The sequence below is a fragment of the Entelurus aequoreus genome, linkage group LG02 (assembly GCF_033978785.1).
Source record: "Entelurus aequoreus isolate RoL-2023_Sb linkage group LG02, RoL_Eaeq_v1.1, whole genome shotgun sequence".
Taxonomy (NCBI): domain Eukaryota; kingdom Metazoa; phylum Chordata; class Actinopteri; order Syngnathiformes; family Syngnathidae; genus Entelurus; species Entelurus aequoreus.
This window is the reverse complement of record NC_084732.1, coordinates 18,502,011-18,528,851: the sequence shown is the minus strand read 5'-3', so window position 1 is coordinate 18,528,851 and position 26,841 is coordinate 18,502,011. Positions and strand designations below refer to the sequence as shown.

Below are 26,841 nucleotides of genomic sequence, written 5' to 3'. Positions count from 1 at the left end.
TGACTCTTATCAGCAATGTTGTATATTTGCATTGTTGCGTCTTGGAGAAAAAGACAAAAGCCGAGCAGGGGCACGACTAGTTTCCTACTGTAGAAATTAACAACAAACAAAAGAGTAAACAGGAAGAAGGCCAAGTATGCCGTCAAAACCTTTCCAAACCACAAATAAATACATGTTTATTATGGATGTCCCAGACTGATTTCAGCAAAAAAAACAAAAAAACAGTACTGTTGTTCATTATATCGCTCTTCAAACGCTGATTTATTTAATTATTTAAGCAAATGCTACATGTTTTTTGGCCTAATTTAAAGAGGCTGTTTGCAGCATTTACACAGATGCCTAGGGGGCGCTAACTTTCCAATGTATTTTAAGCGCTATTTTTGGCCTCTTACGGCTTCTAGGATGTAACTAGCTTAGGACAGTTATTGGTAGCTATCATTAATAATAATAATAATGGATTAGATTTATAGAGCGCTTTTTTAGACACTCAAAGCGCTTCACATTCACTCCACATTCCCATCTGGTGGTGGTAAGCTACATTTATAGCCACAGCTGCCTTGGGGTAGACTGACGGAAGCGTGGTTGCCAGTTTGCGCTTACGGCCCCTCCGACCACCACCTATCATTCATTCACCAGTGTGAGCGACATTGGGGGCAATGGTGAAGTGTCCTGCCCAAGGACACAACGGCAGTGATTTGGATGGCAAGAGGCGGGGAGCGAACCTGCAATCCTCAAGTTTCTGGCACGGCTGCCCTACCCCCCACGCCATACCGTCCCAATTGAATGAACTATATTTGTCAGACTATGAGGCGCACTTAAAGTTTTCATTTTCTCAAACATCGACAACTTATAACCCGGTGCGCCTAATGTACGGATTAATTCTGGTTGTGCTTACCAACCTCGAAGCAATTTTATTTGATATGAATGAGAAGTGTGACCATTACATGGCAGTCACACATAAAATATACTGTATGTGTGCACTGCAGGTTGACTGATAAACGCTAGCACATACTTGCCAACCCTCCCGGATTTTCCGGGAGACTCCCGGAATTCAGCGCCTCTCCCGAAAACCTCCCGGAAGAAATTTTGTCCCGAAAATCTCCCGGAATTCAGCCGGAGCTGGAGGCCACGCCCCCTCCAGCTCCATGCGGACCTGAGTGGGGACAGCGGCGACAGTCTGTTTTCACGTCCGCTTTCCCACGATATAAACAGCGTGCCTGCCCAATCACGTTATAACTGTAGAATGATCGAGGGCGAGTTCTTGGTTTCTTATGTGGGTTTATTGTTAGGCAGTTTCATTAACGTCCTCCCAGCGCGGTAACAACACACAACAACAGCAGTCACGTTTTCGTCTACCGTAAAGCAGTTTGTCTGCCGTAAACAGCAATGTTGTGACACTCTTAAACAGGACAATACTGCCATCTACTGGATAGCCTCCGGAACACTGAAATTCAAGTATTTATTTTATTTATATGTATAATAAAAATTAAAAAAATAAAAAAATAAATTAAAAATATATATATATATATATATATATATATATATAGCTAGAATTCACTGAAAGTCAAGTATTTCATACATATATATATATATATATGAAATACATATGAAATACTCGAGTTGGTGAATTCTAGCTGTAAATATACTCCTCCCCTCTTTACCACGCCCCCGCCCCCAACCACGGCCCCGGCCTCCACCCCCCACCTACCGGAATTGGAGGTCTCAAGATTAAATAAATAAATAAAAGGTTGGCAAGTATGCGCTAGCAAGAACCGGTAAACGAGCAACACCAAAACTTTTGATGTTTCATTGAAAACACAAGACGCCAAAAAAATGTTATCTGGCGTTTTGTTTTGCAATATTATGCAAAACCAACTGTTCTTACCTAATAGTATCTGCTAATGAGTATTAGGGATCTGCATAAGTCCTGAATATTTGCGCTTGTCCGCCATTGTTGTCCACGCCGTAGTCAATAAGCTCCTTCTTTTTCTCTATCCTCTTGTTATGGGACATTCATCCTCCGCTGTTGCCATTTCTAATATAAAATAGCATACAGTTCTAACTTATATCTGTCAGTAAACTCGCTATGAAAGTGCTAACAACTACTGGTGCAACAAAGATGGCGAGGAAAAGAGGCTTTCAAAGTAGAGCCACGTAAATAAGACCGCCCACTAAACAGCGCATCCTGAAGAGACGTTCACAAAGCGGCTTGAAGATAATATGACCCCTTTAATACGCCTTATAATCCGGGGCGCCTTTTGTGTGAAAATTACCTGAATAGACGCGCTCATCAGCAGTTCGCCTTATAAACTGGTGCACCCTATGGTCCAGAAGATACGGTGTATTCTATCATAACAACAACATGACTGCCAATTGTTCATTGCTTCTCTTGGACTCCAAATGAGCCGTTTTAGATTGCAGACTTTAGCGACGGATGTTGCCTTAGTTACATCAGAGGATATCTCTGATTGATCAATTTAACAGGCTAAAACAACTCATTTCGTCATATAATCATAGCTGCATATTACTTGCACATAAGTATCCAAAATAGAAGTGTATTGGAAAGTATGCAGTAACAAACGTGTCATTCAGCTTACTGACACATGAGCTTAACTTAACCCTTGTGTGGTGTTCATATTGTTGTTACTCAGCCAGTGTTCGTGGGTCTGATGGACCTGTTGCATTTTGTGGCTTTTAATGCCTCACAATCAAACATTTTTATGTTAAAATACTGACTTATCCCAAAAAACATCTGTAATGAAGTGCTTCGAGAGGCTGGTAAAGGAATACATTGTCTCCAGACTTCCCCCCACATTCGACCCATACCAGTTTGCTTTTCGCCCTAACCGCTCCACAGAGGACGCCATCTCCTCTGCACTCCACCTGAGCTTAGCACATCTGGAAGGAAAGGACACACACGTGCGGATGTTGTTTCTGGACTTCAGCTCAGCATTCAACACCATCCTCCTGCAGCACTTGGTGAGCAAACTGGCCCCCCTTGGATTCAGTACCCCCCTTTGCAACTGGCTGCTTGACTTCCTCACAGACAGACCCCAGTCTGTGAGAGTGGGCAACAACACCTCCAGTGCCATCTCCCTGAGCACCGGCGACCCCCAGGGCTGCGTCCTGAGTCTGCTGCTGTTCATGTTGATGACCCATGACTGCTGCGCCAGGTCCACTGCTAACCACATTGTGAAGTATGCGGACAACACGACAGTAGTGGGCCTCATCCGTGACAACAACGACATGGACTACAGGGAGAAGGTGAAACATCTGGTTGACTGGTGCAGAACCAACAACCTGGTCCTGAACATCGACAAGACCAAGGAGATCATTGTCGACTTCAGGAAGCACCAGTCCAACCACGCTCCACTCTTCATCAATGGCACAGCGGTGGAGATGGTAAGCAGCACCAAGTTCCGGGGGTGCAGATAACTGACAATATGACCTGGTCCCTACCCACCGGAGCTCTTGTAAAAAGAGCTCAGCAGCGCATGCACTTTTTGCGTGGGATGAAAAGAGCACAACTCCCTCCCCCCATTCTCACCACATTCTACAGAGGCACTATAGAGAGCCTGCTGACCAACAGCTTCTCTGTCTGGACTGGAGCCTGCAGTGCCTCAGACTGGAAGTCTCTCCAGAGAGTGGTGAGGACGGCGGAAAAGATCATCAGGATTCCTCTTCCTCCTATCCAGGAGATCGCAAAAAGCCTCCCCACCCCCACCAAGGACTGTTTTCACTGCTGGACTCTAGAAAGAGGTCCACAGCCTCTGTAGCAGAACCTCCAGGTTCTGTAACAGCTTCTTCCCTCAGGCTGTAAGACTCTTGAACGCATCATAATAATCCCCTCAATTCCCCCCAAAAATGGATGAACTCGCTGGAATATAAAGACAATATAACATACATCCATAAACGTGGATGCATATGCAAAAGTGCAATATATTTATCTTTACAGTAATCTATTTATTTACACTACCGTTCAAAAGTTTGGGGTCACCCAAACAATTTTGTGGAATAGCCTTCATTTCTAAGAACAAGAATAGACTGTCGAGTTTCAGATGAAATTTCTCTTTTTCTGGCCATTTTGAGCGTTTAATTGACCCCACAAATGTGATGCTCCAGAAACTCAATCTGCTCAAAGGAAGGTCAGTTTTGTAGCTTCTGTAACGAGCTAAACTGTTTTCAGATGTGTGAACATGATTGCACAAGGGTTTTCTAATCATCAATTAGCCTTCTGAGCCAATGAGCAAACACATTGTACCATTAGAACACTGGAGTGATAGTTGCTGGAAATGGGCCTCTATACACCTAAGTAGATATTGCACCAAAAACCAGACATCTGCAGCTAGAATAGTCATTTACCACATTAGCAATGTATAGAGTGTATTTCTTTAAAGTTAAGACTAGTTTAAAGTTATCTTCATTGAAAAGTACAGTGCTTTTCCTTCAAAAATAAGGACATTTATATGTGACCCCAAACTTTTGAACGGTAGTGTACATCTGCACCTTATTGCTTTTTTATCCTGCACTGCCTACCAGCTAATGCAACGAAATTTCGTTTTTATCTGTACTGTAAAGTTCAAATTTGAACGACAATAAAAAGTAAGTCTAAGCCTAAGACCCACAGACACTGGCTGAGTAACAACAATATGAACGTTGCATGGAAATTTCTCTGCCAGTTTCTGCATCCCACAGGGATTCTTCTTTTGTGTTTCTGCACCTGCGCTTCCCACACAATGGTTGCAACATTGTTTGTCAACACTTTTTGCACTCATTTTGTCGCACATTTGACCCTCTGATGTTCTGTGTACCTACACTATGTCCTCCCCGTCTAGGCCTGCTGTGTGTGGTGTGTGTGTGTGTGTGTGTGTGTGTGTGTGTGTGTGTGTGTGTGTGTGTGTGTGTGTGTGTGTGTGTGTGTGTGTGTGTGTGTGTGGACATCTTATATGTAATAGAAATGTGTAGGGGGGGTGTATGATGTGTGTTCATTAAATATGTATTCTGATATATGTTCTTCACAGAAAATGAGCCAAAGCCAGTGAGTCTCAGTTTGAAAAATTAATTAATTGTATAATTTTTCTTTTGATAAAAATCGAAAACGGGTCCCACAGACCCGAACACCACACAAGGGTTAAATAGTGGTAAGTAAGTGTCGCCAAAGAAACAATTAGCACTCCACTTCAAATTAAAGACAGCTTAAGTCCATTCTAGACAGTTAATATTAAATAGGTTAGTGTCTTTAATATGTAACATTGTTCTCTGTTTTTGAGTCATTTCACTTAATCAAGCCTTTTCTAACGTTCCACACTACAAAATAATATATCAGTATCGGCCTCTACTTAAGACTCCAACGTCGGTATCGTATCGGCAGTGAAAAAAGTTATATCGGGACAACCCTAATGTTTACCGTATTTTTTCGCACCGTAAGGCGCACCTAAAAAACCTCAAATTTTCTCAAAAGCTGACAGTGCGCCTTATAATCCGGTGCGCCTTATGTATGGACCAATATTGAGCCACAACAGGTCTCGCAACCCCAGCCTCTACTGTAGCGTCTATTCTTTGCGCCTTATAATGCGGTGCGCCTTACATATGAACAACGTTTTAAAATAGTCTATTCATTGAAAGTGTGCCTTATAATCCGGTGCACCCTATAGTGCGGAAAATACGGTACTTGGAAAGGACACTGCATACCAACTCCTAGGAGTCCACAACCTTGGTCTATAAAATGTGGGCTCTGTACGGAGGATGTCGTTGTGGCTTGTGCAGCCCTTTGAGACACTTGTGATTTAGGGCTATATAAATAAACATTGATTGATTGATTGATTGATTGATAAAACAGAGTTATGATGAATAATATTCAACATTGTGTCGCCATTCGTACTCATTTGTATGCGCTCAGTGTAAAAGTAGACTGACAATGAAAGATGACACAACCTTATTTTTGGTGAAAAAGAATGTTCATCATCAATCAATCAAATCATAACAGGCTGTTTGGTTGCCGCGGGAAACAGAGAAGGTAAGCCGACACTGCCGTGACGAGTCCAACTGACACCCGAGACGTACATTACAACTTGAAAATTCCTACACAGGCCTGACTCTTCACTGAAGTTATATTCAGCTTTCTTGAGGTGGACAGATATTTTTTCAATGGGATTAGTTGTGTACGTAACTGGTAAATTTGTACAGCAAATAATAAGTACAGTAAACCCTTGTTTATCGCGCTTAATTGGTTTTGGGCCTGACCGCGGTAAACTAATTCATGCAAAGTAGGATTTATTAATAGACATGAAATAAAAGCCACATCGTCACCTGTGGGAGACTGAATGCTGCTTGAGGATGAGCCAATTAGTGGCCACTAGGGTTGCGTGATATAAACAATATACGATTAAAGTATGTACATTTTATACAATCGTTATATTGGGATAATACATGTTGATGACACATTCTTGCTACAGTGCATCCAGAAAGTATTCACAGCGCTTCAATTTTCCTACATTTTGTTATGTTGCAGCCTTATTCATTTAATGATCATTTAATGATTTGAAGTGTCAGTATCAATACCCACATTTCTGGTATCGCCCAAAACTAATGTAAAGTATCCAAACAAAGAATAAGTGCCTATTGCATTTTAACAGAAGTGTATATAGTACCATGTTACAACAGATAATAACCAGATATTAACAGTAAATTAGCAAATAGAGTATTAATTAATAATACAACTGGAAATGATGCAACATGTTACTGCATATGTCAGCAGCTAAATCAGGAGCCTTTGTAACCTGTTTTGAAATGTTTCTATTATCTTTTATATACCAAGTAATATATTGTGATATACAGTATATCTTTAGGTCATATCGCATACTTGCCAACCCTCCCGATTTTCCCAGGAGACTCCCGAATTTCAGTGCCCCTCCCGAAAATCTCCCGGGGCAACCATTCTCCCGAATTTCTCCCGATTTCCACCCGGACAACAATATTGGGGGCGTCCTCTCTCACCTGAAAAGGAGACTATTATGTATGTCTCCGTTATCCATAGGTTTATCTATAACCCATAAAGTAGGCAGGCACTGAGCTATTTCTCAGCGTGTGTTTATTCCAGCCGGCACGTTATTACACTGACACACAACATCCGGATTCCCATCATGCATTGCTTCAAAACTACGGAAAGTAGTAATGTCCAAAAACATAACAGAGACGAAGCAGAAGAACGAAGAAGAGACATGGCGACGACGAGTCAGAAGAAGTACGCTTGCAAGTTCCTAAATGATTTGAAAAAATAATTTCAGTTCATCCAGGACAGCTCGAAGGGAAGGGGTATGCTGCCTGCAAATTTTGAGATCAGACTTCTCCTTTGAACACGGTGGCCGAACGGATATACTCATTCATATATATATATATATATATATATATATATATATATATATATATATATATATATATATATATATATACATATACATATATATATATACATATATATATATATATATATATATAAGAAATACTTGAAAATATATACCCTCCACCCCCATTTCCCGAATTCGGAGGTCTCAAGGTTGGCATGTATGCCATATCGTCAATCCCTAGTGGCCACGGTATTGAACAGCACGCTCTGATTGGTTTGGTCTTATCTCGTGGCCAATACCACTTTAGTATTGATATTTCCAGTTCGTTCAGTCATTTTTATGCTTGAAAATGCTCAGTTTAAAGCAAAAATACTAGAAAATCTGCAATTGAGAGAAGCCCACAAAGAGTTTCTTACCTCTCGGTATCATTGTTGGGGTAGTATTTGGCAATAGGCGACACGGCGTGGTTGAGCACCACATAGGCGTAGTCAAACGCCTGCTTCACCTGCATGGCACCGTACGAACTGCGGCCGACGTCGTTGTCTGACAAGACAAGTGACAAAGCGTTACGCTTTTTAAAAAAGGACCAGTTGTCATCCATAGGTTTTACCTGGCTGCAGTGGGTCCTCAATGTACAGCATGGAAGGCCTGTAGCCGTCCATCATGTTCTTCTGAACGTCGTCTTTGGCAACGTAGCAACCGCCGTCTTTTATCCGGATGCCCGTTTTCATGTAGTTAAAATGACGGCCGTAGAGCTCAAAGAATTCGATCAGCAGCACGCCGAGGTTCATGTTTGGCTGGCACACGTCTGCCCTAAAGTGAAGCTGTGCATGGGAACGTACCACGCTACATGTTTATGACAGGAAGGTGAAAGGGGGGTCCGACGGATCACATGAAGAGGTGTAACTGACCTGCAGGAAGCTCACGGCCATGAGGAACAGACTGTAGGAGCCAATTCCACCGGTGAATACTTCGTTGAGGTCCCTTTGCAGCAAGAACTGCTTGAGCACGAGGACCAGGTAAGGCAGCACAGGGTATTTCTGAGGTGAGGACATGAGGAGAGATGTTACAGTTGATGTTGTCAGGGGTGTCCCTCAAGCCTGATTTGAAGCTCAGTGTCTTCTGACGCTATAAACAAAAAACCGTCCTTCCTCATGGACACGCTACCGTTTCTAAACACAGGCTTCGCTACATATCTTAAAATAAAGCTCTGCCAACTATTAGACAAGCTTTAAAGGGGAACTGCACTTTTTTAAACGTTCGCCTGTCATTCACAGTCCTTATGCGACACAAAAACACGTATATTTCTATTTGCAGTGCATTCTAAGTCGTAAAAAAACGCTAGCAAGAGGCGGCTAACAATGCAGGTAATGGGGATAGAATATATTCCGCCTATAAAAGCCTTGAAAAAATATCCAAAAACCTCCCACAACATTGTACATTCATGTTGTAAGTATATATGTAATGTAGTAACAGACACATTAATGATAACATTTAATATTTACATTTTGGTTATTTTGGTCATTTTGAGCATTGCCGTAACTTCTTTCTTTGGAGCATTGATTTCACAAACTACTACCACTAATTATGACATTTGTGAGATTTTTTGTGTAACAACGATTACTTTGGGACAAATGGGGATCCAAAACCTTATGTTTTTGAGCCTAAATATACAAAGTTTTGTAGCAGTGCTACTAACAAAATAAGAACATAACTAAACAGTTACTACCAATGTCTGCTCTCACTGGGATTCCCACTGTTGGGCTGTTTATATCTTTCAGCACAAGACTTGTTTGTGCTCCCTGTTTAGATGAGTAATTCAGCATAATTCTCACACCTCAGGTAAAAAATGCTGGGATGAAACAAGCATCTTATGCATCTTCTTTTAGCAATGTTTTCGTGTCTAAGTTGAATTTCAAAGTTGACCAACTTCTCGGATTATGGGCACAAACGTCTACTTTACAAGCGCGAAACATGAATCAAAATCTAGCAATAACGTTCTATAAGTCCGCTTACCTCTGAGTGAGCAAGGAGCTGTGTTCGTAAAAGTAGTTCCTCTGCGTTAGCTCTTACAATAACGATGTTGCTATAGCTTAGTTAATTTACACGTCACGACATGTAAATGGAGCGCTGTTGGGAGTTTGTTTTCAAAGTCTTTATGGATGGAAATAGAGGACATCCAATTACCTGCATTGATAATCGCCTCTTTCTAGCAGTTCTTTCTTGAGATTGCACAAAAAAAAACAATTTCTCACTTAAGGATGTGAATTATAGGCAGAATTCCCATTTAAGTTTGACTACTTTATTTTCCTTCAGCTAATAGGCTAACCAAGCATGATGTTAGTGTTAAAATGTGAGTGTGATATTAGCACTGCAGCTCACATTGCTATGCGAGTGTTGCAAATGTTTGTGTCACCTCAATAATTAAACTGCATGTTCCCAGTAGACCTTGCTAAAAGCAGCTTGATCCATTTACACATTTTGAAGGAACATCCAATGCACTATTGTACCTATTATAAGGTTATATTGAGACTTTGGATCAAATAATGTGGGACTCTAAATAAAAGGGACGAGCAGAATCACGATTCCTATTCGTCAATTCTAAATCTATAAATAATAACAAAAAAAATCCCACCTATTTTTTTATCTTTATAAAATAATCTATTTTAAAAAGATAATTTTAGGCCATCTCCATGCAACCAGTGGGAGCTTTTCTAACCTGTACCCTGTTTTGAAAAAGTTTTTTTCCTTCATTATACCAAATGATACATTGAGAAAATTAGTTTGAATCGAAAATCGATTATGAATCAAATTGTCACCTTATAAATCGGAATCGTTAAATGTAAAACGATTCGCACCCCTCAAAGCGACAGCTTATATACCTCTTTGAATTCCTTGATGAGGCGCGCAGCTTTGACACCGTTCTTTATGTTGAAGCTGATGTCCACCTTGACCTCCGTGAAGGAGTCGGTCAGTTTAATTATGGGAACCTGGGAACACAAGATAAATATGCTCAGAGCCAAAATGAATGGCCACCGACACAAAACTTGCCCATTTCTGACAAAACAGAGCGCTAATAAGTAACCATAGAAGGCTGCAGTAGCGATGGAAAACTCAATTCCTTTTCCCGACTCGAGTTCTTATGAGTCACTTACTGAAGTCAATCAGGTACTCGAATCCCTCCGGTCATCGATCATAACATGCACAACAAGTTCCTCCCCAGTGAATCTGATACTCGATTCACCCGTCACAGTGCAAGAAAACTGTGCGGTTTTAAAATACAGAGACTGAACGTTCTGTGACCGCTTAAGCAGGAAAAAGCCATCAATCTTTGAGTATTCCATGTCGACTGATATTCCCAGAGATGGTTTAGTTGTTGCTTAATGTGGGGAATCTCCAAGCAGCTCACCGTGGCTTTATCCAGAACTTTGATGGAGTTCTCGTCTGCAACGTTCCTCTTGCGCAGAGCCTCTTCCAGTGTCCACAGCGGAAGCGTTTCCCACTTCCCAAATACCACCAAGTCGATATCACTGAAGAAGGACAAAACGGAGAGAGGGATAGGGTGCATAAAAAAAGCAATAACGCCATGGCAACAAATGCATTTCACAACAGTGGCCTTTTTCTATATCTAATAGGGTTTGGGGAACCCTGGTGACTCACCTTGTTGGCAAATAGAGACCAGTGCTGAAGCTTCCAAACACCTGCACCTAGACGAAGATGACACATAATTACCCACTTTGTGGCGCCAATCACAATAGCCTCAATCATGCAAATACAGCAGAAACATGATACACTTATTATCATGCCGTTGTGATTGTTTGGGCTGAAATTCCACAACGTGTCAATAGTTCTGGGGCGTGAACAAAGATGAATCACAAAACTGTGCCTGGGTCGCTTTAATTTCCCTACAATCACGTGGAGAAAAACCTGTTCACGGAGCTGCACAAACACTCACAGCCTGATGCGCTGAGGATGACGACGTGACAAGCCCAGACAAACTGCACAGGCGTGGTGCTAAGAGAGGTGCACATTTTTTAATATTTGAACATCCACTCGAGGTCGGCAGGTTTCTGTTCATTTCCTGTTGTGTAAATCAAAAGAGGCGGAATCTAAAAATAGACCTTTAAGCCAATGAGCTCATAACCTGCCCACTGTAGCGGTGACTGAAATAAGTCCAACCTTCCACCTTTTAAAGCTTCTATAGGGCAACGCACACTGGTGTCTGAACACAAATAGATTTAAGCCCCCTCTTAAACCGCCTTCCTTTCATTGCCTAGAAACCTGTAGTATAAGAATGTAGTGTGTGTCGGACCCTGTCACACGTACATGGTTAAGCTGATTGCAGATCTACGTTTGTGAATGAATTAACTCATGCAGTGGAGCACGCCCTTGCATGACTGAAACAATGCTCACAATCACAAAATGCATTGCCTACAGGCCCCTCAATCTACCTTGAGTTTTCCTTTTTAGACCTTGTCTCTACTAACAAGGAGGTGCATGCTCATTGGGTACAAAAATACTTATCAAGTAAACAAGCTGTTATATGTTGCACTGTAATGAAAATGACAGAAAAAAAACCTCACATATGGCATCCCACCAAAGACAATAGAGATAAGAGCCAAGACTTTTTTCTAGCGTTCAGAAGCAAGTCTCGCCCTTATTATTTTTAAGGTGTGTTCTCAGCCGTCTGCTATTTGCCATTTAAGTGTGTAGACAGGAAAAAAACAGACTTCAGTAGGCTGTAGCCAACACACTTCTGTGCACTGATTGGCAGATATTTCTGTGCATATTTGTACGGTGATAGCTCAGTTTTCGTACGCACCACTTTTACGTTAACTAAACCTTTCCTTGGTTTTCGTCTCGTTTAATTGCGCCTAACAAACTAGTCCGTTTGCCAGCGAATCATTTTGCGGCATCGAGTGCCCAGGCATTAGTGACTTACGACCTGATTCACAGAGCTCGAAATACCAGCATGTGCAATCTAGGTATGTACGCTATACCGGTACCAATAAAGTATCGCGGTATTAATCAATTGAAATCGGTACTATACCACCTTTGAAAAGTACCGGTACCGTTCTTTCATCTGAGTGCCGCTTTGCGGCGGTGACTACAGAGCCGAGGCGCATGATGTTGATTGTGTCAAAACACACACACAAAGTGTACACCAGTAATAACATTTTGGAGAGGAAAAATAGCAAAAAACTACAAATCTACTGGTTGATAAAGAGGGTGGTGAAGTACAATATGGAGGTATTTGGACTTCAAAACTAACAAAGTTTGACGCTTTAAACAGGGAGGTACCGCATAGCAAGTTTTGTTTTACACCTTTCCTGCGTGGTCGAGGAGGAGACCTTGGGTCTGTAAAGCTCCGTTCTTTGGTCGGAATGACAAGGCCGTCGATTGGTTACAACTTGGTCACTTTATTTATAATTTCCACCACCGGACATCCACCATGCTATTGACACTCCTGCACATGCCCGCGCTACCTCTCCTAACTTGCACACTCACTTACTCACGTCACTCACCCCACATACTGCCATTCACACACACACACGCTACTCTCACAACAGCTGCTTTAAAACACGCCGAGCCAAATGTGGCGATTAGTATTAGCACTTTTGCTTCAAACTTTGGTCAACATTTAAATAAATGGACATTCAGATATGCACAAGGAGTTATAAAGAGTGGCAGGTAATAATGTAGTTGTTACACCTGTCCTGCTGTTCGGTCCGGTGCAGACCGTAGTAGAGGAGCACATGGAAGACGTTCGCTTCAGGGTCGATGCCATTTCAATGCCTTTTAATTTATACTTCAACCTTGGGAAATTGTTCTTTGGCTGTGAGTGTTAATGTAGTGTAAGATATTCTGTTAAAATAAAGCAAATATTAAAATGTTTCCTAGTTCCCTTTATTTGCTACAGGTGCATCAGAGCCAGAACAAACAGGCTCAGAGACAGCTTCTTTCCCAGAGCTGTCACCATCTTGAACTCTAACTTATAATAATAATTCACCCCTATACAATATCCTACCCTAATACCCTACTGTGCAATATTACCCTTCTAGTGCAATACGTCCGACACTGATTGTCATTCATTACTCCGGTACTCTTGTCCTGTTCTGTATATTGTACAGTATTTTGTATTTTTACAGTGCATATATTGTACAGGATTGCTTATTATTTTTATTGGATAGTAGTCTGTTTATTTCAATTGTTAGTTTTTTTTCTTTATTACCTCTAGTGTAATTTATTTTTACCCCATATTTGTTCCCACTACCGCACCTTAAGTTGGAATCCTTAATCTCGTTATTTGCAAATATAATGACAATAAAGTCCATTCTATTCTATTTGGAAAAACATCGAAAAGTATCCATATACATTTTGGTACCGGTCCTAAATTATTGGTATCGGGACAACCCTAGTGCAATCTATAAAATAGCTTGTACTATTAGTGGACGTGTTGCGTGTGATCTACTAACACTGCGAGTGCAATTAAAAAGTGGTGCGGACCGCCTTATGCAAGTAGCTGCGTTTCCGTTAACACCTAGAAATGCGCATAACCTAAATATTCGCAATAAGAAACTGCTAATGGAAACACCCATATTTCGAAAAACCTCTCGAATATCGCTAAAACATTTTTACGCTCTCATTAGGGTTTTTTTCCCCCCAGACGTTTTGATATTGAAATGTATTTCAAAAGCATGATGATGGAAACAGTTTTTCCGCATTTAGAGCTCACCTAAGCACCTGACAATTAGGGTAGACGGGTCGTCTTAGTTACGCTTCCGACCGGTGCCCCAGGGGGCACTGGGCCATCTCGCAGGTCCCTTCCCGGGAATAGAAGCCAACCTACAGGTTCGGAGAGACTCACATACCATACCATACCAACTTTATTTATAAAGCCCTTTAAAAACAACCACAGTTGAAGAACAAAGGGCTGTACACCACAAATAAATAGAGGCAAAGGACAAACTAAAAAATCACATTTAAAACAGAAGTAAAATACACATTGAAAAAGCAAATACAAATGACCCATAAGAACAATTTGTAAGATAAAAAGCAGTTAAAGTTAAAAACAGTTAAAAAAGTGAAAAGTTAAAAACAGTTTTAAAGTCTCATGCTGGGTTAAAAGCCAGTGAATAAAAATGGGTGCCCGAACAATGTCGAGGGGGCCCTCAAATCGTCTGTCAATTCCTCATTCACAATTCTCACCCAAAAATCCCTAATGTGTGGCCGCTGCCTTCGTCTTCTATTAACAATTACAGCTCTAAAACCATGGAATCACAAAGCGTCCATCTTCCGTCAAAGTGGAGTCTCACGGGACGAGATTTTACGAGAATTACAGCTCATGACGCAAAACACCCTTTAATGGACCTACAAGTCGCAAATGTACTTTGTAGAAATTTGAGAGAAATCGCTTTTATTTTGCGAAAAACAGTACTATACAGGGCATCACCACAGAGACAGTCATTGACTGTACATCCATGTTATCATGCTCGTACCTGTGGCGTTTTGCTATGCTTTTACAAAAGTCGAAGACATGTACCACTTTCTACAGTCATTTTAGCAGCAGTCATTCAGTGCATCTACCTTACACCAGCTTTGTTTTCTTTGTTTTTTAACTGGAGGCTGCACTTATGTGCTCAAGACACAAAAAATGCATTCTTCAAGAAGTTTTTATCATATAGGTTATATATTAGTAATATATATTCTATGTAAAAAAAACAAATGCAATTAAAAAATATAAAATAACACCAAAATTAGAGATGTCCGATAATGGCTTTTTTGCCGATATCCGATATTGTCCAACTCTTAATTACCAATTCCAAAATCAACCGATACCGATATAGACAGTCGTGGAATTAACACATTATTTTGCCTAATTTTGTTGTGATGCACCGCTGGATGCATTAAACAATGTAACAAGATTTTCCAAAATAAATCAACTCAGGTTATGGAAAAAAATGCCAACATGGCACTGCCATATTTATTATTGAAGTCACAAAGTGCATTATTTTTTTTAACATGCCTCAAAACAGCAGCTTGGAATTTGGGACATGCTCTCCCTGAGAGAGCATGAGGAGGTTGAGGTGGGGGGGAGGGGTTAAGCGGGGGGTGTATATTGTAGCGTCCCGGAAGAGTTAGTGCTGCAAGGGGTTCTGGGTATTTGTTCTGTTGTGTTTATGTTGTGTTACGGTGTGGATGTTCTCCCGAAATGTGTTTGTCATTCTTGTTTGGTGTGGGTTCACAGTGTGGCGCATATTTGTAACCGTGTTAAAGTTGTTTATACGGCCACCCTCAGTGAGAACTGTATGGCTGTTGATCAAGTATGCCTTGCATTCACTTGTGTGTGTGAAAAGCCATAGATATTATGTGACTGGGCCGGCACGCAAAGGAAATGCCTTTGAGGTTTATTGGCGCTCTGTACTTCTCCCTATGTCCGTGTACACAGCAGCGTTTTAAAAAGCCATGAATTTTACTTTTCGAAACCGATACCGACAATTTCCGATATTACATTTTAAAACATTTATCGGCCGATAATATCGGACTGCCGATATTATCGGACATCCCTAACCAAAATGCATTAATTGAATTTGTTTTAATCAGTCCTTAAGTTATCCAGCAGGTATGAAATCAGGGTTTCCCTTAACGTAATTAAATGTGGCGCACCGCAACATTTTCATTGCACCTTAAAAATATGTTTTGTTTTTTTTACATGAAAAAAATTAAGGTAATATAATATATAAGACAAAGTCTGACGCTATTTTACACTTTTATTACCAATCTTATGATAACAAAGGGCACAATTCCAACACGTTTTACCGATTGTGCAAAATACTTTCGTCTCCGTCCACGCTTCCCCAGACACACAACAACACTTCCTCATTGTCCCCCAATCACCTTTCAGGCACGAACTGTGTGTTTGGAAAGATGGGAAAAACTGACATCAAATCCAAACCACACGAACATAAAACATTAAAACCAGCTGGTCATTACAGTATAATGGATTTATATAGCCTATTATTTAAGCACTATTGACAAGTGACGTACCGAAAACTCGACCACAGAAAAATATTTTGCATTACTGAAAAACCGTGCTGCCGAAACCGGCTGTAAACAAAACGCAAGCCATTGTCTGGAGCCTTGTCAGCATGTCTGCATTGTTGACGTTTAATATACACATACAACACTGTCCTTTCTACAATTCCTAAAAACTCTGCAATTTAGCCTCCAACAACATTCTGGTCACAGAAGCCATTTGTGTCATTTGTTTACAACCAAATGGAATGCTTATTTGGGGGATCCCAGCTACTTTGGACTGGTAGTAGTCGATCCACAGCGATCGTTGTACCACACAACACCTCAATGCTAACGAGGGTAAATTGACTGTCGTTGGCTTTGACAGTTAAAATTGCTCGTTTGCATCATAACAGTTGTTTTTCTCACTACGAAAGGGCGAAACCATTCTTGCCCAGGCACACCCTCCTGGTTTTTGGAGCATAAATATTTGGAGTTTTGGCACCAGCCACTAGACTATCCATCCATCCATCCATCTATCCATCCATCCATCCATCCATCCATTTTCTACCGCTGGTCCCGTTCGGGGTCGCATGGGTGCTGGAGCCTATCTCAGCTGCACAAGGGCGGAAGGCAGGGTACACCCTGGACAAGTCGCCACCTCATCGCAGGGCCAACACAGATAGACAGACAACATTCACACTCGACTAGATCTGACCAATTTATGTCTATGAGCACGAACCGATGAAGCCTACTCGGATGAGCGGAGAAACATTTTCTAAGACAAACCAAACAGTCCAGTTGCGATCGATTGAATGCCCTGAAATAACCAGAGCAACAGCGCAAAGAAATCATGCTCGCTGCAGCTTGCCTCTTTCGTCTGGGACATCGAGGGACAGAAGTAGAGTCTCTAAACACGAGTACGGTTTATAATAACACCAGAAAAAGATGCTAGATTTGTTGCTAGTTGTTTTTAATAAAAAACTCATTAAAAGTCTTTAGACACTTGAAAAAAATCTCAACAAAGCAGCAACAATTGAAAATATGGCAAAACGATAAAAAAAAATATGTTAATACTAATTATTTTGTTTTTAAATATATGTATACATTTATAAAGAAAAAATATAATCAGAGCAAATTACTTGACGTCATGGTGGCCACGCCCATAACCACACCCTTATTGCCACAGTATCTTGGCAGTCCAGGGGAAACTCTGGAAATTATTAAAAGGACGTTGCTGATTAGACAATGAGTCCAAATATGTTGACACATACATGTAAGATTGTGTGTCCATTGTGTGTCTTTGTAGCGCGAGCACTCCTATCTCACAGTGACGTGTGTGTAACTGTGTTAGTTTGTGCATTCATTTCAAACATGCTAAATAAAATGCAAAATAAAGCTCCCAAAACGGTGGTGAGTATTGATAAATTACACTGCGTGTGTTGTATAATATACACGCTAATCACTACCTGGCAACTAACACGCTAATCATTAGCTGGTAATTAGCGCGCTGATCGCTAGCTAGAAACCAGCGCGCTAATCGCTAGCCGACAACTGGCTCGTTAATTGCTAGTTGACAACAAGGGCGCTAATTGTTAGCTGACCTTAGAGAGCTAATCGCTATCTTAATATATGTTAGTATTTATTCACATTCAACTACACCAGGGGTCGGCAACCCAAAATGTTGAAAGAGCCATATTGGACCAAAAACCCAAAAAACGAATCTGTCTGGAGCCACAAAAAATGAAAAGCCGTATATAAGTCTTATAATGAATGCAACACATGACGTAATATATTAGGTATAATAGCATACTATCAAAATGACAATGTGTCGCAGGCTGAAGCAAATCTTTGTTGACAGAAATGTTGAAATGTTATATTTAATCTACACATTTTTACAACATTAGAAATCATTAGTAAATCAGAGGCTACTCAGAGGATGAGATAACTCCTGAAAATTACTGTCTTAGAATGGATGTGTGTGTCCAAGTTAAAGGAAACTGCAGGCTGTCTTCTTTTAATAGATTTATCTTTGGCAAGCTAGGTAATGTTTGCTGTGGTCTGGAACAACATGGCACACAAACAACTATCTGAAATGCAGCCAATGTTACATACAGATAATGTGTCATGAGACATGCAAAACTAAATTATATACAAAGAGGATAAAAGTAAAGAATATTTATTGAGCTCAAATATACCTACAAACGAGGCATAATGATGCAATATGTACATACAGCTAGCTTAAATAGCATGTTAGTGTTGATTAGCTTGCAGTCATGCGCTGACCAAATATTCTTGATTAGCACTCCAACAAGTCAATAACATCAACAAAGCGCACCTTTGTGCATTCACGCACAGCATAAAACTTTTGGTGGACAAAATGAGACAAAGGAGTGGAAGATTTTACATGTGTACAAACTGTTGCGTTTGTTTGTATTCCCCTCCCCCATCTTTTTCCATTTTCAATCTTTTTCTAAAAATTATCCAGGGAGCCACTAGGGTGGCACTAAAGAGCAGCGGGTTGCTTACCCCCAAACTACAAGATAGTGTGCTGGCTCAATCTTCATGTGTATTTAAAGACATTTACATTTGTGAAAAAATTGTGGGTGATAATATCCAAAAACTTTTTTTTTTTTTTTTTCGCGGCTTCCCTGCAGTACTTCTGCGGACCCCCTGTTGAAGAACTCTGCTCTAGACCATAGCCGCCTTTCATTTAAGGGTGGGGGTCTACTCACTTTTGCGAGAGTGTGTGCCATGCAATGTAAAAGGAGCATTAAAAAGAAACAGGGCAAAAACTTACTTCAGCACTCGGCCAAAGGTTGTGTATGACGCCTTTGATTCTGTCCACTACCTCCAGCCTCATCTTCTCCTCCTCCGGCCGTGGCGAGATATACGCGTAGAAGTCACTGATCTCTTCATGTAACCTGCACAACAACAACAAAAAGACATCTGTTGAAAGCTTGTGGCTAATCACGCTATAGCCTTCAAACAGGAACTGTAATTACCAGAGTTATGAGATGTCAGAAGCAGGAGACCAGTAATTATGACTAATTGCATTCAGAATCGTACAAATGCTGCTGTTAGCAGTAGAGATGGGTACCGTTCACATTTGAACCGATACAGTACCAATTTTCGGTACTTTTTAGTGCTTTAATAAATGTTAATCGTTTGGTAGTAAAAAAATGTTTAGGTAACATTTAAATTAAGCGGATTACGATAAGCGGTAAAAAATGGATGGATGGATGGATGGATGATAACTTTTCTCTGCACTTGTTATATCTCGTTGACTTATTACATATGGGTCCCATTTGCAATGCGGTTGCCATTCCACGACATAACATGGCATTACTGTATAGGCTATCTATGGTATAGACAACATACCGTAACAGCAGCTTTATCCATGAAGATTAATGTGTTATGTTTTGCCCTACAAAGTGTTCATATTGTGAGGATTGTGCTTAACACACACCAGCTGTTGGATTGCAACATTAATCTTAGTTGTGGTTTTAATTACCAAATTCGGAGGCGTTGAAATCGCCATGTGATGCTAATAGTGGCCTGTCTATGGCAAATCCAATGTGTAATAAGCATCAAGCTAGCGTATTTTGGAAAAGTGAAGACTTACTTTACGTTCAAGTATTTTCTACTAATTGAAAAATGCAACGTTATGAATTTAGCTGAGTCTGCCCTTTGTGCTGCTTGAGTTGTTGTTTCCTTGAGCCCGTTTAGTCTGCAACCTTAGACTTAGACTTCTTTCATTGTCATTCAAATTTGAACTTTACAGTACAGATAAGAACAACATTTCGTTGCATTAGCTCGTTGTAGTGCAGGATAAAAGAGCAATAAGGTGCAGATATAAATAAATACGGTACAGATAATTGGTAAATGGGTTATACTTGTATAGCGCTTTTCTACCTTCAAGGTACTCAAAGCGCTTTGACACTATTTCCACATTCACCCATTCACACACACATTCACACACTGGCCCTAACCACGACCCATCAGGAGCAAGGGTGACAAGTGCTCAAGGACACAACGGACGTGACGAGGTTGGTAGAAGGTGGCGCTTGAACCAGTAACCCTCAGGTTGCTGGCACGGCCACTCTCCCAACTGCGCCACGTCGTCCCCATATTTTGTTCTTGAATATATCGCACTATTGCATATGCATCCACATTTACGTTACGTTACGCTAACCGGACATAAGTCTTTGTGCAAGAAAGGTATCAAATATGGCACTGTTTGATTTTACGTGAATAGATACCCGGTAGTACCGACATAATTCAGCCGGTGCCTACAAAAGCAGCAAATTCGGCATCCATCCCTAATTAGCAGTAGTGACAGGTGAATCATTCATGTGTATGTAAAACAAAAAATAATAACAAATTGCATTAGAGAGTGAATAGATGCTGCCATAAGGCAACACATTGCATTGTGGGTCTTGCTGGACTCTGACTTGCTTATTTACATGGCCGAATGGAAGACTCTGTGCTTTTCTTTAACAAGTTCAAAACATGGCGCAAACGTGCTGCATCATTAACTGTCACAATCGTGTTCATGATCACTTTGGGGAAAAAAGGATTTGGTGAGATTTTTCTCATTTATAGAGTGAAAGCAAAGCCGAAAGAAGTCAATAGCCTGGATAGCAGCCGTGAGACGATCAAACGTCACTTTCAATTCCATCAGCTGGTACCTGTTAGTGTGATCAAATAATTTTCAGACTGGTACATTTGAATGAAAGCATGTTTTATTCAGTTACACACATAGCATTTAGTAGGATGTTACAGTTAGCCAAGCTATCTGCGGGCAAGTTTACAAACAACGTGCAGTATTTTGGGGAAAAAAAGCATGTTGTCTGTTTACTTTAAATCTTGGGTAAGCAGCACTTATATTTTTGGAGAGGTTGCACGGTGATCAAAGTATTTTTAAGTAACAATATGGGCTTGGTTTATCGGGGAAACCTGCCCATGAATCAAGGCCAGGGGGCTTCACGCAATACGGACACATAAGAGATGAAAGCCGTAGATTACGTGCAATTTGGACAATGGACAATGTGCCTTAACAGACTTTGCATTCTGAAATTCTTAACCTGCATTAAAATTGACACGTACACTAAATATAGACACGTTTGGCGGCACTTTTACTTGATTCAAATCTCCCGTCAATCGAACATGTTCATAGCTTATATGAGTCAATTCCACCATTTTTTTTGTAATTTATTTCCAGGTGGCAAGCCTTTGGAATAGGATACAGTTTGTCTCGGTACGGTCCCTTGTTTTTTTAAATTTTGTACGATGCATTTTAATACAGTTTGTTGCAAACAAACAAAGCCTTTGTCCAACAAGTATGGCAACCCAGCCCCACAATGCATTGCAAAATCGCGTGGCCCTTCGAGCCCCTGTTAGCAGGAGTGACACTTGCTGGTGAAATGTAACCAATTCCTTTCTCCACTTTTTGATGAAAAATGAACACGATGAGACTGATGTCAGCAGCAGCAGAGGAAAAAAGGAAGAAAATCAAGCACCGCCATTGGGATTTGGCCCAAACAGCGGTTCCGCTACAGACATGGCTGCCAGACGCTTGTCAGGACAGACTGTAGCTCACGGCGCTTCTCTTTTGGTGCGCTCGCTTGCAGCTGCTGCACGCTGTGAGTCCAGGCAAGCAGCAACCTCTTTTTGCTTTGCAATACACGATTGTACTGGCAGATAATATACACACCACTACAGGCCTCTTTAGAAACAAGATACAGTGTCAGGGTGTAGCTTTTACCTTGGCAAGTAGTGTGTAATAGTCATTAGGTACTCAATTGAATAAGCAATTTTGACTAATTAATAGTCTTGCTGGTACAATGTTGTTTTAAATAAACATTCCACCAGCAAGAACAACCTATTTCTGATAGGGTGTGAAGTTAATTAGTGAAAACAAAAGTAGACAGAAGGTTTTATAGAAGTGGAGCACTGACAACAAAAACATGGCAACCCAGCTGTGGCCCGCTTGTGTCAAGTTAGTGCAGAAGGTGCACACGCGGCAAGGGCGGGCGGGCTGCACGCCGCATGTGTCCTTGGAGCAGGTCACCCTGCCCACATACGACGACCTTTTTTCTCTGACCGGCCTAATATGCATACATGGCTACGCAGGGCTGTGCCTCTCGGGGTGGACAAACAGTACCAAAAATACTGGGTAAAAAACACACACACACGGACAAGCTCTGATCAGAGAATGTTGTCAAAGAAGAAATATGCAGCTACCAATACTTAATGCTCGTTGTTGCTGGGTTTTTAAAAAAAATATCAAACTATTTTCTCGTAAGAATTAATACAAATAGAAATAATCGGTTCCAGGGTCAAGCTGTGGCCAGACAAACATTTTTAACCACTGTACATGCCATGTCTTAAGTGATATTTGACAGAGTCACGAACCAAACAACTGACAATTTGAAATGCATCTTAGAAGTCCACCAACACTTTATTGAAAGTGTGTTGTCCGTAATCCAGCCTTGATGCTGGAACTTAGAACAGGGGTTTTTAACCTTTTTGACCTCGAGGCCTAACTTTTCTACTACTAAGGGGCACTAGGCCCACTCAAATATCAACACTGAATTAGTATTCATACTCTAGATTTTAATCGTATTCAGAATCAGAATAGTTTTATCGCCATTGTTTGAGAACCGGTTCACAAACCAGGAATTTTTATTGGTACAATCGTGCAACCTAAAAATACATATAACTAGGGTTGGGTATCGTTTGAATTCGAACGATTCTGATTCCGATTCCGATTCCTGACGATTCTCGATTCCGATTGTTTTAAGAGGCAGTGTCAAAAAAAAGTTTAGGATATTTTAAATGAGCTAGCTAACCTACAGTCTTTCTGAATGAAATAGTCTGACATTCTCCATCAATTTTAATTCTATTAACTTTTTATGAACTTTACTATAAATTCCTCACAGGGCTGTTTTCAACTAGAATATAAATATCAAATCTATGAACTTGAATATAAATATTATAAATTATGAATACATTTTCCCAGGGGTACACTTTCCTCAAGAGAGCTTTATTTTTGAAAACCTCATGAAAACACATTTACACATAAGTGTATGATGCTGCAGGAAACCTCATGAAAACACATTTACACACACAAGTGTATGATGCTGCAGGTACTTAAACATGTTACCGTGCTCCCACTGATGGGCTAACCTGGTGCAGAAAAGCAAATAAACAATAAGAAACAACTTGCAAAACCCAGTCCAGATTAGCAGCAGGTACAGTATAAAATCAGAGACAGTTCTTGTTTAGGAAAATGACCATATCCGCCTTCTCAGGCAGGATGCGTGAGCGTTCTGGACAGATAGTGTCTCCTGCTGTGGAAAATACACGTTCGCTGGGTGTGGAAGAAGCTTGAACGCATAAATAGGAGAAAGCTAGATCTGACAGCAAAGGATAAGTCTTTTGTTGGTTCCACCGGACCACCACCATGTAGCAAGGTCGTCAGAAATAAGTATCGGTGGAACGTCCTGGTACATCTGCAGCTCTCTCTCCACTCGTTGCTTGATGGACATGGAGCTCTGTTATTTCGCGGTTATTTCAATTTTTTTTGTAAAGTGAAGCCACACTTTCGACCGCCGACGCCCGCTATCCATGCTTGAGCTTGACTGACTCGCTCGGCTATGCTAACACTTCCGGGGGTGGGCGCTTCTTCGTTGGTGTTCAGCGGCTTCTTCTTCCGGTTCGGCGGACATATTTTTTTCCGGTCGGCGGACTAAATTGGCGTGACAGCATCGAAAATAGGAATCGAAATTTAAACTTTTGAATGATTCCGGGAGAATCGGAAAGTTAGTCCCGGTTCCAATCGATACTCGATACTCGATACTCAACCCTACATATAACACAGAATAGGTAATAAAAATGAGCTATAACTGAGCTATCAGATCTTGTTATTGTTCATGAGTCTGACGGCCGAGTGGAAAAAACTGTTCAGGTGGCGGGAGGTGTGCGTCTGGATGGACCGTAGTCTCCTGCCTGAGGGGAGAAGGGCGAATAGTCTGTGTCCAGGGTGAGAAGATAATTAAATCTAACTTACTTACAGTTTCCAACCTTGCCTAATGAACCATGTGTTAATCACAAATATTATTTATTTTATATCTAAAGTACCAGTAGAGTGGAAAAACAAGTTGCCTCTATATTCAAGCTATTATCATATACCGGTATGTCTGATTTATGACACCAAAAGACAATAAATAGAAATGATGAAAATAGTATCAATCTCACGGAGATTCCCGAGCCATTTTGAAAGATAATGAGGAAGCCAGTCATGCTAGGACCAAAGATCCCTTCCTTAGCAACAACAATGCTAATCAAGCAGACTTTGTGAGAGCCAACAACTATTACTTATGGAAAAATTATGATCCAGGACTTTTTATTTTTGAGCCCGAACACAAAGAGAATGAGCAATGAGTTTTAGAAGCCGAGTGATGGATACAGTTTTATTGTGACAATAGCATCCGCAGCAATGCCAGGTGCTAAACATACAAACTAACAATAACAAACCACAATAAAACAAACACTTACTGGAATATTTCCACTCTCACTGGGAATGCCGACCGCAGGGACACTCACATATACCGTTTGGATAAAGATTCAATAGCAATTCTCACTAGGGGTTAAAAAAAAAGTTCCTGCAGGAAGCGTCTTTGTGGGGTCTATTTTGCCATCTTGCATGAGTTATAATCTAGAATTTACTTTTAGCAAGTTTGAGACAAAGCAGAAGCAGCCGTCGGCTTAGTGTGTCGACAATAGCAGGGTAAGCTAGCATTAGCTCACTGCTATCAATGCGCCGCTAAAATAGTCTGTCTGCGTTGGCGCTTATAATAACAATATCACTCATAGTAGGATAATTTTCAGGGAACGACATGTAAACGGAATAATGCTGGCAGTTTCTGGATGCTTTGAGAGAAAGTATAATGAGCGTAACAGAGGGCCCTCGATTTGTTAAATCAATTGTGGTCTATTTATTTACGATTTTGAATGCATAAATAGCCAAACATACTGTATGTGTTCTTGTCTTACATACGGATTGTGAATGATAAACACGACATCTCTTTTCAATGTTTGCATATTTCCAGTGTGACTGACCTGATAACATTGTCAGAGTGCAGAAGCGTTACTACTGTGATGTCAATCTCCTAAAATAGTTATTCAAAATGGCTGATTCAATTTTGTGATGTTTAAACAGTGTTTTCGCATACTTTGAGGATTGTAAATACAATTGGATATGGTTTAATGTATACAATGAAACACAAATAAGCATATCAAGTCAACTTGCTTTTCCACTCTACTGGTACTTTAAACTTGAGGCTTACCGTATTTCCTTGAATTGCCGCCGGGTATATATTATCCGCATGCCTCGTTTTACCGCCGGGTCAAACTCGTTTCGCAAAATAATTAGCGCACGCTTAGAATTACCGCATGCTTAGAATTACTGCCGGGTCAAACTTGTTTAGCAAAATAATTAGCGCATGCCTTGTTTTACCGCCGGATCAAACTCGTTTCGCAGAATAATTAGCATATGCCTCGTTTTACCGCCGGGTCAAACTCTTCACGTCACGAGTGACACTTCACCTTTCAAAGCATAATTTTCCAAAATGGAGGAGGCTAATTTCAATAATTTAAAATCGCATAAAGGGAAGAACATAAAGAGCTATTCAGTAGGATTTAAGGTCCAAGCTATTGAATATGCTAAAAAGAACAGTAAAAATGTTTTATTAATATAGCTGCGTGTGTCAAATATGAGTCATTAAATGACTCCCGCCTCGTGGTGGTAGAGGGCGCTAGTGATCCCAGGGATCATTCTTGCGACTACTCGGCTGCAGAAGAAGTGACAACAACAGTTTTCTAAAATGGACTTTCAATCGAAACAGGAGGTAATAATTAAAGGAAGATCTCCATCAAGACAGACAGACTTTTAAAACTGAAGAAAGATAAGGAAGACTTCTATAAACAAGTTATCAATGCTTTTGTTCAGAAGGAGCGGCGCATGGACTTCATTTATAAGTAAAGGTAAGACCATAATAACATTTTTTTTTATTAAATGTGCTTTTCATGATGGTATCCTTACATCACAGTCAAATTTATAAGCGCAGGCCTAAATTTACCGCATGCCTTTGGTAAGCGCCGGATTGTGAATGATAAACACCACATCTCTTTTCAATGTTTGCATATTTCCAGTGTGACTGACCTGATAACATTGTCAGAGTGCAGAAGCGTTACTACTGTGATGTCAATCTCCTAAAATAGTTATTCAAAATGGCTGACTCAATTTTGTGATGTTGTGAGAAGAGGTTTTAAATTTATAAGCGCAGGCCTAAATTTACCGCATGCCTTTGGTATGAGAAGAGGTTTTAAATTAATTACCGCCCCGGCGCTAATTCAAGGTAATAAGGTAGATCAGGCTGATTAGGAAAATAAGTACTAATCAAACAAACTGCAT

General features: G+C 40.7%; 1 protein-coding gene across 1 annotated transcript in view; it reads right to left on the bottom strand.

The window, feature by feature from the left end:
• The window catches only part of tent4b (terminal nucleotidyltransferase 4B), a 69,781-nt gene that overhangs the window by 8,164 nt on the left and 34,776 nt on the right, over window positions 1–26,841 (bottom strand). Inside the window, exons 2-8 of the mRNA XM_062023512.1 lie at window positions 19,162–19,285; window positions 11,007–11,053; window positions 10,756–10,876; window positions 10,229–10,336; window positions 8,258–8,386; window positions 7,957–8,170; window positions 7,763–7,889 (exon numbers count right to left, since the gene is read on the bottom strand). Of these exons, the coding sequence (XP_061879496.1) occupies window positions 7,763–7,889; window positions 7,957–8,170; window positions 8,258–8,386; window positions 10,229–10,336; window positions 10,756–10,876; window positions 11,007–11,053; window positions 19,162–19,285 (870 nt within the window). The remainder of the gene's footprint in view (window positions 1–7,762; window positions 7,890–7,956; window positions 8,171–8,257; window positions 8,387–10,228; window positions 10,337–10,755; window positions 10,877–11,006; window positions 11,054–19,161; window positions 19,286–26,841) is intronic.